The sequence below is a fragment of the Sinohyriopsis cumingii genome, chromosome 7, assembly GCF_028554795.1.
Source record: "Sinohyriopsis cumingii isolate HCF-2022 chromosome 7, ASM2855479v2, whole genome shotgun sequence".
NCBI classification, from domain to species: domain Eukaryota; kingdom Metazoa; phylum Mollusca; class Bivalvia; order Unionida; family Unionidae; genus Sinohyriopsis; species Sinohyriopsis cumingii.
The window spans coordinates 17,786,843-17,803,703 of NC_142967.1; the positions used below are offsets into that span (position 1 = coordinate 17,786,843).

Genomic DNA, 16,861 nt, shown 5'->3' on the forward strand with positions numbered 1-16,861 from the left:
AACGTCTATGTTGGTGTTTGTACGAAATCTTATAACAAAGATTGTCGCAAGTCATTTGCGGCAATTCGTTACTCTCCAGATCACCAGTGGGTGTTTGTGCCGAGATTTCCTAGTTTTTCATGAGGATACATAATCAAAATACTCCCACAGCAAATACATTGTAATAATCTCATAAACATCAATGCGTGTGTCTGTTTTATGGATCGACAATTGACTGTGTTTGGGCAAGAAACCTTGATTGTCTAATTCAAGCATTGTAAATGTGCATCATAGAACATAAAACGAGAAAATTGTCCTCGGTTAAGATGGGTAGGGTGATTTATATTACTGAGAAACGAGAATATCATAGTAAAGACGGACTTTCTCCAAATGCAAACTTAGTATTAATTCAGCAGCAATGATTTTACATGCAGAGGGGTTGTTAGCAACTTATCTATTAAAACAATGTCGACATTCATGTTTTGATTTAAATGCAGAGAACTTTAGTTGTTTAGGAATTTGCTAGTAAAAACAAATAGGTAATTTTAACCTGTTATATCAAGGTACACATTTTTATCAATTGCTGTATCTTTTTTATGTGATAATATTGATAACATTTGTAATCATTTGCAAACACCAGAAACGCCAAAGGAACAAGTATGCGTGTGATTATCTCCGCTATGCCCAATCCAGCTGAAGCAACACATATGCCAGTTTAAATTGTTCCTATACCATATTGTGCCCAATTAAAAATGTGCATGGTTCTTTTGTATTTCTTTCTAACACCTCATGGGCCATGTTTCAATCTTCCTGAATAAATAATAATAGTCTCGTTAATTTCATATCGTCTAAAATTGGGATCAGTATCAATCGGTTTTGTTATGAATGGATAGCCGATAAGTCGTATTGAAGAGATGACGCTTGTTGTGGTGAAGAGCCTTAGTGACACTGCATGATGGGTAACGTGCTTTGTACTTTATCAGTCATTTATATATATATGAATGAGATATCATAAACTTCGTTGTGACATCCGGTTTTTACATTTTAAATATGTTTTGATATGCACGGTCGGAAGCTCAGTCATTTTGATTGTATTTTTCGCGTTCTCCTTTAGAAAAGTTGCACCAATTTTCTTGGGTTTTCTTGGGTTTGCTTTGCAGAAAATACATGTAGTCATCAGGACCATTATAACTCATTTGCTATGTAACACGTTTGTCAGGTAAAATTAAATTTGCTACAAGGTATCTGAATTTGTTCAGAGAAAACCAAATGATAAACTTAACAACCTTTTCAATATATATGCTTGTCAGTGGACAAATTTTATTCATGATGAATCTCGTTTCAATCAACATTTTATTGTTTATTTAAGAAAAGTTAAAGCATATATGGTATTGGGCTGTACGATACTGACATGGTTCGATTTTCTTCAATCCCAGATACGTGATCTTGTTATTATGCAGTGGGTAATAATTCATTGTCAGATCAATGTTCAAGAATTGCCAATGAAACAAAATTGCTTCTTGATCAAATGAACAAGGTAAGTAAAACTGCTATTCCAGCTCCAATCAAATAACTGATGTTGCTGGTTTAATTTGTATTACTTCATTCACGTAGTGTGCAGTCACAGTTGTGTCGTGTTATTTTCTAGGCTTTCGTTGTCCGGCAGTTAAATATTCAGCTTTGGCTTTCTAAAGTCATTTGTAATTTTCTAAAGTCATAAGAAATCTAAAGTCATATGAAATTTTCTCATGGCATTTGAAATTTTCTAAGAGAATGCAACAAAGAGTAAATTAAATTAATTGACTTCCAGTGGTATCCAAATAGATTCCGATATTGAATGTGTTGATTTGCATGTAGTCTAGAATGAGCTAATGTGCCAATGGCTTGGAACGTGGTGATGTGTTAACAGACTTTTGATATATCGTAATCATATAATCCAGTATGACTTGTCTGAATTCACTGTAACTCCAAATTAATGGTTTAGTCCAAAGATAGTACTGAGCACGTTGTAATTCTACTGAATAATAATTTGAATACATAAATCCACCCAAAATAAAAACCAAACACAACAATAATTCTGATTCTGCTTTGGATGTTATGGCAAGAATGGATAAGGGCAAGAATCATTAAGCCTAATGTAAACAAGTTCATATACCCCTCTATTTGTCTAAGGTCTCAATTACCATTGTATGGAAATACTATGTCAACTTAATGCAAAATATCCTTTCTGGAAAATTACAATATCAGAATCCAGACTATCTTTAAATCAAACTGAAGTAAACATGTTTCTAAATAATAATGATCTGAATATTTACTCCATAATCATAGAGAAATATTAGTTATGTATTGTGTTGTTTAAAAAATAAATGTCACTGTTCAAGTACACCATAAACTTAATTTTAGACAAATGTCATGTACCGAAAATAAATATACATAACATATAATCATTTTATAACAAAAAACAAAAAGCAATACAAATAAAATATACACAACAGTAATAGGGAACAATTTGGTAATCAGTCATGCTACACAGTAAATTACAACATCTCACAACGATTAGGATGGCCCATGCAAAGCAAAACGATTTAGTAATTCAGAACACTTTATGTGACTCAGTATCAGCCATTTCTAAACAACACTTGTGACGAATATATGTGTGTAGTGGCGCTTTTGTAAGAAAGAAATCTTGTTTAAACTTGGTTCTTCTCAGTGTTAGAAAGAAAGATATACACTTTGTATAATTTTATTTCGTTACATGCACGAAAATTACTAATTTATTTATGAATCATGCATAATATAAAGAGGTATACATGTATGTAATTGTGCTTGAGTATCAAAAACTGTGTTCACCATGGATTTTTCCCTTTTTCTGTTACTGGTATTCTATGCACGACTACGCTTGTAAAGTTCCGTATATTATTTCCTTCGTTTATCTTCAATTATTTACTTATCCACTGGTTATAAGTTCAAGTGCATCTATAATATCATACTTATGTTACGTTCTATCTTAGACACAAATTATAACGCAGAGAACAGGGCTTATATTACATTTTCGAAAACAATTGCATTTGAACGAGGAGATTTGTGGGCTTAGCGCCATTTTTCAGCACATGATAGGATAGTATACATTGTGAATAGTATATCTAGTGGAGGAAGAACACAGAAACAACCCGAGATAAACCAACGACCCGCGGGAAGCTACTGACAAGCTTTCTCGCATGCCCACATTGGTGGAGTCCTAGACTCAAACCTCTTCGGTAAAGGCGAGCGCATTATATCAGGGCCCCCGCATTTCAGTGAAATGATGGAAATATTTGGGACAGGCTGTCTTCCATAACTGACCTTGTCACACTGTTTGCTGCATTACCTTAGGCAAAATCCAAAGAATGGAAGCCTTCGAACGTGTAGTTTACTTACAGACCCATATAACTCCAAAGTAGTGGCAGGAAGTCTTTTTTATACATTAGTAATTACGTTCATCATCATGACTTTCTCCATAGATATCACTCTATCTTTATACCTGTAATTTAACCATATTCAACTCACTGACATTTCTCGTGCGATATATAGTCAAAAGCCAACAATAAGCACAAGTGGGCATGAAATCCCATCTTTGCTGACACATATGTAATAACTAAATGCAAGAGCGGCTTGCCAAATATTCTTAATCAGTTTCTGTAACCAATTCTTCAAATGCTGTTGATTGTATGTGTGTTTAAAAAAATAATCTTTTCAAAGATTCACTAGTGTTCTTTTTATATTTGTCATATCTGACAACACACCATAATTTTTTGTCCAAAATTTAAAGGCGTCTAAGCCCATTCGCCTTCTTCAAACTTGGTCAAATACTGTTAAGTACAAATTGTGTAATCATATTTCCATTTTAGTAACGGCAGCCATATTTGATGACCGAAAGGTATCAGTTTTATAAATATGAAATGTTTCCTATCCAGGATACCTTCTGTTAAATCATGTCTCTGTTACTCTGAGAAGAAATCAATAAAGTTTATTTGTTATTGGTAATGGCGGCCATATTTGAAGGGAGAATTACGTTATTTCAATAGCTTTAAAAAGCCCCTAGTAACGGGATGCTATTATTTAACTTTGGTGGAATTCGGAAGGTCAGTTATATATATATATATATATATATATATATATATATATATATATATATATATATATATATATATATATATATATATATATGTATGTATGTATGTATGTATATATAAAGAAATTGTAAGTAGTAAACGTGAACCGATGACAGACGATTCACAATGGAACAAGATCCATCCCATAAGCTTACTTACCCTTGGGCAAAAATAACTTTCGTACATCATTTCCTGTTATATTTAGCACAGATGTTTTGAGCTGAAATTAAGCAGATATGTAATTCAAGACAATGTATTTACATGGTTAAAATATTACATTACAAAGAACGTAGACAGTCATCGTTAGTAATGAATTCCAAAACGTACGTCCACCAGCTACAGGCGTGTCCCAGAGATACCTTATTAATTTGTTCAAATTTCTTGTTTATATCGGCTAAATAACGGACAGTTTAAAAATACTCATATGCTTATTAGCAGATGATTCCTCACTTCAAATTCGTGCTGCTTACCCATTATTAATGCATATCTTGAAATTCGTACTGCTGTCTTATTACTAAAACAAATCTTTGAATTCGTGCTGCTGTCCCGTTATTAATACAAATCTTTGAATTCGTGCTGCTGTCCCATTATTAATACAAATCTATGAATTCGTGCTGCTGTCCCATTATTAATACAAATCTTTGAATTCGTACTACTGTCCCATTATTAATATAAATCTTTAAATTCGTCCTACTGTTATATTATTAATACAAATCTTTGAATTCGTGATGCTGTTGTATTATTGATATAAATCTTTGAATTTGTGCTACTGTTCTATTATTAATACAAATCTTTGAATTCGTGTTGCTGTTCTATTATTGATACAAATCTTTGAATTCTTGCTTCTGTCCCATTATTATTACAAATCTTTGAATTCGTGCTGCTGTTCGTTGATACAAATCATTGAGCTCGTGTTGCTTTTCTGTTATCAATAAAAATCTTTGAATTCATGATGCTGTCCCATTATTAATACAAGTCTTGAAATTCGTGATGTTTTCTCATTATTAATATAAATCTTTGAATTCGTGCTGCTGTTCTATTATTAATACAAATCTTTGAATTCGTGTTGCTGTTCTATTATTGATACAAATCTTTGAATTCGTGCTTCTGTCCCATTATTATTACAAATCTTTGAATTCGTGCTGCTGTTCATTAATACAAATCACTGAGTTTGTGTTGCTTTTCTATTATCAATAAAAATCTTTGAATTCATGATGCTGTCCCATTATTAATACAAGTCTTGAAATTCGTGATGCTTTCTCATTATTAATATAAATCTTTGAATTCGTGTTGCTGTTCTATTATTGATACAAATCTTTGAATTCGTGCTTCTGTCCCATTATTATTACAAATCTTTGAATTCGTGCTGCTGTTATATTATTGATACAACTCAATGATTTCGTGTTGCTGTTATATTATTAATAAAAATCTTTAAAGTCATGATGCTGTCCCATTATTAATACAAGTCTTGAAATTCGTGATGTTTTCACATTATAAATACAAATCATTGAATTCGTGCTGCTGTTCTAGTATTAATACAAATCATTAAATTCGTGCTGCTGTCCCATCATTAATACAAATCTTTAAATTCGTGTTGCTATCCCAGTATTAGTACAAAGCTTTGAATTCGTGCTGCTGTTCCATTATTAATATAAATTTTTGAATTCGTGCCGCTGTCCCATTATTAATACAGATCTTTGAATTCGTGCTGCTGTTCTATTATTACTATAAATCTTTGAATTCTTGTTTCCGTTCTATTATTAATACAAATCTTTGAATTCGTGCTACTGTTTATTATTAATATAAATCTTTGAATTATTGTTTCCGTTCTATTATTAATACAAATCTTTGAACTCGTGCTGCTGTTCCATTATTAATATAAATCTTTGAATTCGTGCTACTGTTCCATTATTAATATAAATTTTTGAATTTGTGCTGCTGTTCCATTATTAATACAAAGCTTTGAATTCGTGCTGCTGTTCTATTATTAATATAAATTTTTGAATTCGTGCTGCTGTCCCATTATTAATACAGATCTTTGAATTCGTGCTGCTGTTCTATTATTAATATAAATCTTTGAATTCTTGTTTCCGTTCTATTATTATCTTTGAACTCGTGCTGCTGTTCCATTATTAATACAAATCTTTGAATTCGTGCTACTGGTCTATTATTAATACAAATCTTTGTATTCCTGCTACTGTTCTACTATTAATACAAATCTTTGAATTCGTGCTGCTGTTCTATTATTAATACAAATCATTGAATTCCTGCTGCTGTCACATTATTAATACAAATCTTTAAATTCGTGTTGCTATCCCATTATTAGTACAAAGCTTTGAATTCTTGCTGATCTTCTATTATTAATACAAATGTCTGAATTCGTGATGTTCTCCCATTATTAATACAAATCTCAAAATTCGTGTTGTTATCTTATTATTAATAACAATTTTGAACATTCGTGCTGCTGTCCCATTATTATTACAATCTTTTTTATTCATGATAGTGTCCCATTATTATTACAAATGTTCAAATTCGTGATACTGTCCAATTATTAATACAAAACATTTAAAGTGATAATCTTCACTAAATCTAGCACTGAGAAAATCTTTGGCTAGAAAATTATAATCCATCCAAATAAGAATGTGCTAATCGTTTGCTAGTAATTTTAATCAATCCAAATTATGAGCTAATCGCTAGCCAAGGTTCCGATGTGATAACCTATCTACACCTTAGCATATTGAGCAGAGATATTCGTGTGCTTCGGGTCTGTGAATTTCAGTGGATGCGGCGGCAAGCCACTGCATCCAATCAAAATTAAATTGTTCAGATTTGAGCACTGTTCCTACATGATCGAGACAAGGGGAGACAAGGGGAGCACACAACTTGAATGGGCTGATAAATAAACAATTTTCCACTGCCGCTCCGCGTTTGCACAAAAACCTTTCACTCAAATGGACCTGTAATGGCTTCTTTTGGTACAGAGTCATACTTTTGATGTTAAACTTTCAAAGTATACTTTTTAGGTCAATTGTCCCTATCATTTTCGGCCGATGTACAATGCACAACGCTATTGGTTAGTTGGCATTACATACTAAGGGAGGCAACTCATGAAATTAGGACAAAGCCTCAATATCTCCGTTCGATCCAACAAGGTGTAGATGCATTCCATCATTCATTCAGGTTGGAGACGTCGACCAGTGAACATCGAAGAGCAATAACCTCTAGCGCCCACGTGCGGCCAGGAATTGCCATTTGGAATGGAGAAGAAGGAGCCACCAGCCCTACCAGGACTATGTTGTAGCCGTGGATAGCGAAGACTGCTGCCAAATTACTTCACTGGGGGGAAGCCTTTTGCCTGAAGGAATGATAGTAGTTCACTTTAGCAACATCGAGGAAGTAATATCGGAGCCATGGCTGGTACCTTGAAGGAGTGTCATGCTGGTGCATGGGATAAGATGATGCATGTGCGGATACGGGGACTCACATAATTGTGGGAAAAGAAAGATTTAAGTCCTGAATGTCAACGAGTCTCCTCATATTGAATAATAGAGGAGGGTACTGCTGTAGTTAAAAGGAAACTTTGCTCTTTAGTATGCAGGCGAATTACCAGCTGGGGTGTTAGCAGTCCAATGGTCGGGTGGACCCTCTGACGAGTTTTTGGGTGGAACTTAAAGAGCGGTACCGGCTGACTCACTGTGGACTGACAATATCAGCGCTGTGAAACATATACTGCCTTACCGCTGATGACCCCCGGTTTTATCTCAATATGGAAAAGGTCGAGTTACCTGACACAATTGCCAAAGTGAATTATGCGGTTCCCATTTGGCAGGAAAACTGCTTTTGATAATATTTCTATTGTAATAGTCTAATTTGATCCGTTTGGTTACCGCCATCAAAAATCTTTATTTTCCAATTTGTATAATGCGTGATCCAAGCTATGCATGAGCCATTTTGACTTCGCTGTTTGGTAATTATTAGTTAATTGTATGTACACTCTGTACACTAAATTCCAACTTTATCAATGAACCATTTTTTAAATGTTTTGACTTTGTTGATTCGTTTAATTGCACAGGTGGTTTACACACCATTGGTACTCTTATTGTCCATTAAAATAACTGGACCAAATTTAGTTAAGTATGGGCTGGCTTTTCAGGGCTCTGTGCATTTGCGCCTGCTGCCGCGTACCTCTCCTCCCTTGCCTCTCCCAGACTTCCTGTGCCACGACAGAGATGTGGAACTATTTCCACCCGTCTAAATCTAGGTGTCGCGATGTGACGTCATGGTTGCGACCAATCGCAACGGTCGTCACATATTGCTTTGGCAGACACCTGGCTCACTAGACAGACTGACATATTCTTGTCTTAACATGAGTGCGTGTGTTGGATCTATTCCCACTTTATAGTCCCACGACCTTCGGCTAAATTAACAAATCCCATATAGTGTGTTAACGCCTGAGGTATGTGGCTCGAATTCCTTCCTCCAGGAATAACTATCATCCTGCGATGCAGGCATTAAAAAGTGGCACATGCACTTACGTGCGAACGCCACTATAATTCAAACAAACAAACAAAACCAAAGGTGTAGATAGGCTGTTTGATCCTACAAGGTATTGATAGGCTCATCGTATCGGAACGATCAAAAACAAAATACGTTTTGCTTTCAAACTGAGATATTAATTATTTTTCTCTATTTACGTCCTTACGTACAAGATTTCTGTAATACAATATGTTGGCGAAACAGCCGACATAAGAACAAAAATCAACAATCATAACCGCATTATTAGAATCAGGGTCATACAAAACTCAACCAACCATTTCAACTGAGTCATACACTATGTTGAGTCCATTGAAATGCTGCCCACTGGGTCAAATAACAGACTGACAATGAACATTGTCATAAGGCTTAAACGAAAAATTAACATACTGTACCTACTTCTTTCTTATCAGTTTTCTCAGCCTAGCTCACCTCTAGTAAGAGATTATTATTATTATTATTATTATTATTATTATGTCTATGTCTTTCCACCTGTTTCAATTGTTAGGTAAATTCATTCATACCTTTGTTTCTCGTTCTGGAAGTTATTCAAGAGATGTAAAGATAAAAGCCAACAATAGTTAGTGTACTGGCTCCGACCAAACCCGATCTCCCCGAAATGCTGGTTTAAACAAATTAGTCAGGCCAAGCAGTGTAATGTTACTGCACTGCTATCGTCCATTCATATATAATAGCTCTTGTTCTAGTCGTATTGCTGTGATATCTACTTTTCTAGCCATATAGGTATGAGGCTTCTGCTTTAGTTATGTAGCTTTTTCTTGAAATATTAATGATCTTTTTCTTTGGTTTTAAGCCTCTTCCTTGTTCTGGATGGTTTTGTTTATCCGTGCCAAAATGAAAATCATATGTGTTGTGCGTTGTCCAGTCCTGTGTAAACTAACCTCATCCAATCATAGGCAAACTAATCTGATCCAGTCCTATGTAAATAAATCAGATCCACTTCTGGGTAAACTAATCTGATCCAGTCCTGGGTACATTAATCAGATCTAGTCCAGGGTAAACTAATCTGATCCAGTCATGGGAAAACGAATCTGATCCAGTCATGAGCAAAATAATCTGATACAGTCATGGGTTAACTAATCTAATCTAGTCCTGGGTAAACTGATCTGATCCAGTCCTGTGTAAACTTATATGATCCAGTCCTGTGTAAACTAATCTGATACAGTCCTGGGTAAACTAACCTGATCCAGTCATAGGCAAACTATAATGAGCCAGTTCTATGTAAATAAATTAGATCCACCTCTGGGTAAACTAATCTGATCCAGTCCTGGGTAAATTAATTAGATCTAGTCCAGGTTAAACTAATCTGATCAAGTCATGAACAAACGAATTGATACAGTCATGGGCAAACTAATCTGACCCAGTTCTGGGTAAACTAATCTGATCCAGTCATGGGTAAACTAATATGATCCAGTTATTTGAGCACTAATTTGATCCATTCCTCTGTAAACTAATCTGATTTAGTTATGGAGAAACTAATCTGGTCCAGTCAATGACAAACTAATCTGATCCAGTCAATGACAAACTAGTCTGATCCAGTCAATGGCACACTAATCTGATCCAGTCATGTGTAAACTAATCTGATCCAGTCAATGACAAACTAATCTGATCCAGTCAATGACAAACTAATCTGATACAGTCATGGACAAACTAATCTGATCCAGTCAATGACAGACTAATCTGATCCAGTCAATGACACACTAATCTGATACAGTCAATGACACACTAATCTGATCCAGTCATGTGTAAACTAATATGATCCAGTCATGGACAAACTCTTCTGATCCAATCATTGGTAAACAACAGGGACCAGTTAGAATTGAAAGCAATCTATTTCCTGCATGACATTCCAGAAGGAAACGTGGATTCAAGAAATAAAGAGATAAAGCAGCGGAGAAATTTCACGAAAAAATGGCCATTCAATTATTAGTAAAGAACTTGAGTGAGATTTTTCATTTCTACTGATATAAATTGTTGCAAGTGTCTAAACAAACTTATGGTACAAGAAACCTAGTACAGAATTGGTCGAGAGGACAGATTTGTACCTGAAACATAGTACTGAATTGGGAGAGAAGTCAAATTTTTACAAGACATATTGTACTGAATTTGGCGAGAGGTCACATTTGTAAAAGAAAATTTGTACTGAATGAGGAGAGAGGTCAGTTATGTACAAGAAACCTAGTACCGAACAGGATGAGAGGCCAGATTTCAGTGGGATTAAAATCGGACATAATGGATATTAGTTTTGTTATTCTAAGTATCTAATTAGTATCTAATTAAAGGTATAATGAACTTGTAAGAGAGTGACGGGTGTATGGTGAAGTTGTTTACAATTGTAATATGCACAATGTAGAAACTATTGGCATACCTCTATGTTACATTCATGTACAATAGCTGCAGTTTCTGTGGATATTGTGCTTTTAGGAACTGTACATGATCTATGTACACATCTAGCCAAAATAACTGTTCCTATGTTTTCAAGAAATCAGCCTGAATTAGTCTAAAGTACACTAGAGGGAAAAAGAACTTTGCCCGACTTGGCAATATCAGTTCTGAAACAGCGATCAATGAATTACCAAACTATATCAAATGTAAAAACAAGTTATCGGTTATTCTTTTTACAATTTACCACCAAGTCCGGGAAGTAAAATGACCAATTGGAGCTAGCAGTTTTTTTATATAAGTGCTCATCTGAAAAAAAGGCCAAGTCGTATATTCTAAAACCCTTATTACACCGATCGATCATTCACCAAAATAAAGGGAATTACATGTTGTTTGAAGAATACTTAAAATACAGAAGGTCGTTTTTAAATAGCTAGTGAGAAAAACTGAGGAAATTCCATTTCATTAAAAATCTAACCCATGCGAAATAGGAAACTTAGAGCGCTACCTAAATATAGATTGGGTAAGATTTTGAACAGCGCGAGTTAGTGCCCTTGTGCTGAGCCTGGTCTTAGATGTCGCTACTCATATGACAAACATCTGAAGATCTGAATACCGTTTATCTATACGAATATTCGCAAAAAGGTATTCCGGTTTGGTTATTGGCTTCAGGTAATATATGTCAGATGCAAAAGCTCCAGTCACAGACTAAAGTAATGTAGCGGGATACTTTAACGTCAGTGCGAAAATACATTACAGACCCCCCTTGGGAACGTTTAGCGTCAAGACTTTTTAGCACACCCTGGGAACGTTTAGCGTCAAGACTTTTTAGCACACCCTGGGAACGTTTAGCGTCAAGACTTTTTAGCACACCCTGGGAACGTTTAGCGTCAGTGGGAATTGAACATGGGGAACAGTAGGTATGTATTGCGACAAGGGAAAGTTGGGTTGTTGTATAGGGTAGCGGATATTTTCAGCTAGTTTGTGGGCAGTGGGTAGCGGGTAGCGCGTGATGGGTAAGTTCAGCAGGTTCAGCGGGTAACGGTGGCTGGTAAGTTCAGATTGTTCATAAACTATACCAATAAACAGAGCTTGTCTGAGAGAGACATATAACTCATTTACAGAAAGAGACATAGATATATGACACATTCATAGATTCATGAACATCAGTCTACCACACAAAAAAAACTATACAACCGACTAAGAAAAATTTCAGGCAAGAAAGCCAAATTTTCGATTCATATGAGTGGCCCTGTAAAGGGCCTTTGGTATTTTTGTTAACACCATTCCGTTAACATAGAAGGCATTGCATATATCTTCATCTCTTCCTCAAACTTTTCTGAGTTATGGACCGTAGACGAGGACTCAATTCAGACAGCCTTGTCTCTCCACATATATCCTTCTTTTCCAAGCGCTCGTATCGGTGATCCGGATGATTGTCCATGATTTGACATGTATCTGAATTCGTAAGAATGTACGGAACAGCATCGACGATACGAGAGTAGATGATTCAGCATTAGTCCACATCTTGTGACGAGAACAGGTGAAGGGAATAAAGTGAACGGTGATATTTATAGTGGAAGAGCGGATTGAAACGGGTTGAGCTTTTCACCAATCCTAACCCTCGCTACAAAATTCACTTACAGTGCGGTGTCTGTCTTCCAATCCGAAGAGAGCTACCTGTGACGTCACATTCCCTATATATGTGCGCTAGAGTCTGTGCACAGTGAATCAATGCGACAGAGTTTTCAAACATGATGGAAACTAAGAAGGCTCTGAATTGGTATGCACCGGCCGTGGAGACGAGAAGCGATGATATAGGAGCCGCTACCAAAGTCAGCACAGCCCTTCTTCCAGAAGAGGCCAATTTGAATTGGGATTTATTCGATTTTCTTTCTTCTTCGCAAGAATTAGTTTCAGTACCAGTACCTTCGCCACCTTCTCTTTCTTTACCACACGTAAAGGATTTTAAACAGAGACAGAAAGAAGAATTTGAATTTTTTTACAGCAACATAAAGAAGCAGAACAAGCTTTTATCCTTCAACAACAATAACGAGAAGAAGAGACAAGAAGAAGGAAACAACAGGAAGAAGAAGCAGCAGCAGAGAAGAAACAATGTCTAGGAGAGAAGGAGGACAGTGAAAATCAAACAATGACGGTACTCTTAGACATTTTAGCAGAGCTAAGAGGTCTAAACAAATGTATCAGATTTCTTTAATACGACCCAAGAGAAAAAGACCTTCCCGAGCAAAACAACCCAGCCATGTTACTACGCCTGCGATACCACCACTAGTGATTTCTACCAAATCACTGACAGGTTCAATTCCAGAAGTAGGCATTGACCGTGGCAAAGGGTTAAGGCAGTTAAAGCTGATTATGTCCCGTTCCTAAGTTTGCTTTTTAAAAACCAAACACTCAACGGTCCTTTTCCGAACCACTTACTTCTCTCAAGAAGAGATAGCATTCATTCATCAATTAAAACTCAAATTCCCTTTCTGCCCATGATGTACGTGCGTGTGTGTGTGTATGTACGTGAGTGTAGGTTCCCAATATGATTATAAAAACCAAAACCAAGAGACACTTACATTCTCTATCTAGTTTAGTCTGGAAAAAATTTCACGATCGAATATCTGTGTCTTTGTTCACTTTCTCTGTTTTTTTTAAATATCTTCACTTTCACAGGTTTTCCTCCTCTTTTTCCTCACTTCCTCCTAATCTTTTCTTATCTTTTTTTCTCTTTCTGTATGTGTCTGAATTCTTCCTCTGGGAAGAGTACCTCTTCTTCCTGTTCGGAACCCCTCTCTTAATCTTGCTCTTGTTGTTTCTTATGGCATTCTGAAAACTAATGTCATTGTTCTTGACAATGATAACATGTATCTTGACTTTTGTCTCTTCTGATACTATTCTTGCTTTTTTGATGGTCTGGAGACTCGGTAGCTCAATGCGCTTTCCTCTTAACGATATTGCAAGTATGTTGACTTTTATCTCGAAAGGAGGGGGAGTAGTCAGTCGGTTTGTCGGAAGGAAACTTTCGTATCAGACCTCGCAAAGTTAAGATCAGAAGTTCGTTCTGTGTTGGCTCTTCCATCTTTCTTGTCGGTTTGAGAGTGAAATGAATACTAGAAGGGATAACACTGACCCTTTATACATACACTGGTCTGACTAGGATATAAAGGGACCCATTGCGTTTAAAATGTAGTCTTTTTACTTTATATAGTCAAGATGAAACTATCGCATCATTCCGTGGAGAAAGGAGAAGAATATAAGAGGCAGAAAAGTGAGTTATCACCTTGCACAGTAGCTGAAATCTTGGCTCAAATTCATGCCAGCGATTTTGAAAATGACATGCGTGAGCTAGATTGCAGACTCGGAGATTCTACATCCAACCAAACTCCACCACCATTAACCCCTCAGAACTATTATCAAATTTGAGAGACCTAAAATCCCTCCTCTAGAAAATTTAGAAATACGGCTTACACTTACACGATGAAGTTTAAAGATTTCAAGTCCAAAGTACCGTTAGAGAAAGCAGAGGGGCTCATCATCGAGGTGTGGCAGAGGGGCTCATCATCGAGGTGTGGGATTCTTTGGTAACCACACTAAAATGGCAATGTCAAGATAAAAGAAGACGATTGTTTGAGACATTCCATTCATTACGACAGTTTGAACCCCACCCCCACCCCCGTTAGGATCGAGTTTAGCAGCCCAGTAGAATTGCCACCTTCAAATGTCATCCACAAGGTTCAACACGTGCAACAATCCAATAACAAGTTTCACATCACGATGGAAAAGCGACACTGTTCATGATCCACGTGGTGTCTATTCCCAAGGACAGGACGCATAAAGGTGTTATTGGTGGACGACCTTAGCAGCACCAAAAAGAGTCTTGTCCGAATTAACAATCCGCAAGACAGGATGTGTTTAGCCCGCACCATCGTCGTAGGACGAACGTATGCAGACAAGAACGACACGCTAGAATGGAATAAAAGCCTGGAAAACTATTCAACAATCGGACCGAACCAAGCAACGAAGACAAGCAGAACTTCTGTTACAGCAAGCGGGGCTATCCAAAGACATTTCCTCAAATGCAAAATTTGCAAGACGTCTTGGTTTCACGCTACATCTTGAAAGTACACCCTCAAGAAGTGCTTAGACCTCTATTGTTTCGAGGCAAAGATTTCAAAGAAGGAAAATACATTCACGTCTATAATTACAACGAACATTTCGATGCCATTACCATTATCTCCGCATTCCTGGGATACGAATATTACTGTGAGAAATGTGATTATGGCTATAACAATCGAGAGCAACACAAGCATTGTTGATCGAAATGCTCAGGATGTTTGGCTTCTAAACCTTGTCTTGATGAAGGACAAGAACGGGTGCATTGCCTTGCTTGTCCGCGCACTTTTGTCAGCCTTACCTGTTACCAACAACATCAGAAGACGCATGGTTCAAAGCAGAAATGTGCTTGTCAGCTTCTGAAATTGTGCCCTACTTGTGGACAAGTCAAACTTAGCAATAATACCAAGGCGCAGGTATGTTCAGGAAATAAACGATGTCACATTTGTCATCAAATTGTGGACTTAGAACACGAATGCTACAATCAAAAGTACCAACCCCAGCATGAAGAAGATGACCAGAAGAAAGATAATTGCATCCTGTTCGATTTCAAATGCATGCAAAATACCGGTATTCACATTCCTAATATCTGCGGTGTTTATCAAGCGTGCGATAAGTGCATCCAAGAACCTATCTTTAGTCATTGTCCTCACTGCGACTTCGCCTAGTGGATCTTAACCTTATCGACGAGACGTGGAGCCAAGAGGACATCGAACGTTACATTGATTGTCATCGCCATGCCACGGTGATGGCTCACAATTTCTCGCGATACAATGATACATTCCGTCAAAGATACTATACGGAACAAAGTACCGAACGTCCGAAAGTGACATTGAACGGAGGTAAAATCATTACCAATCAAGTGGGACAATAGCAGTTTAAAGATTATACGAGTTACTTGGCCATGCCTTTGAGTCGAATGCCTAAAACGTTTGAAATCACGGAAATGGCCAAAGGTTATTTTCCGCACTTTTTCAATACCGAAGCCAATCAACACGCCGTTCTACCCCATTTGCCTGAGGCTCACTACTACAACCTCGAAAACGTGCGCACTAAACAATGAGAAGCTTTCTAGGCTTGGTACCAGACTTACGCCTCGGACCCCTGTGACTTTCAGAAAGAAATGTTAAAGCATTATCGTCCTGATGTGGACATTTTACGCCGCAGCTGTGGAAAACTTCGAGAATTATTCATGGAGCAAGGTGGGATCGATCCTTTGAAAGAAGCCTTCACCATTGACAAAGCGTGTTCCTTAGTGTACTACCAACGATTCATGCCCGAAAATACCGTGGCTGTCATAAGCCTTGAAACGACAAACTTTGTCAAGCGTCAATACTCGATTAGAGCACTACGCGGACTACATTACCTGTGCGACAATGAAAACAAATAGATCCAGCACACCCGTAACGAAGGAGGCGAAAAGGCTATCGGAAGGTATTCGGTGGATGGTTGGGGCTTAGAAAACCCCAAGATAGTGTACGAGTTTAACGGGTGCTTATTTTACGGACGTCCCATCTGCTATCCCGAACATGACACTAAAAATCAGTTTCTACAATGTACCATGGAAGTCTTGTACCAGGCACTTGTCAGCGGCGCTTGAAGTTAGAACAGCAAGGATACCAAGTGGTGGAAATGTGGAAACACGAGTACGATCACCGTTTGAAAACTGATCC

The 16,861-nt window shown here is 37.0% G+C and overlaps 1 protein-coding gene across 2 annotated transcripts in view; it reads right to left on the minus strand.

The window, feature by feature from the left end:
* The window catches only part of LOC149794788 (uncharacterized), a 45,628-nt gene that overhangs the window by 2,508 nt on the left and 26,259 nt on the right, over positions 1-16,861 (minus strand). The window contains exon 3 of one of the 2 annotated variants that reach the window (XM_089963975.1): positions 4,290-4,350. The exons of the other annotated variant lie outside the window; for it this stretch is intronic. Coding sequence (XP_089820101.1) covers positions 4,316-4,350 — 35 coding nt within the window. The 3' untranslated portion in view covers positions 4,290-4,315. The remainder of the gene's footprint in view (positions 1-4,289; positions 4,351-16,861) is intronic. 2 annotated transcript variants of the gene reach the window in all.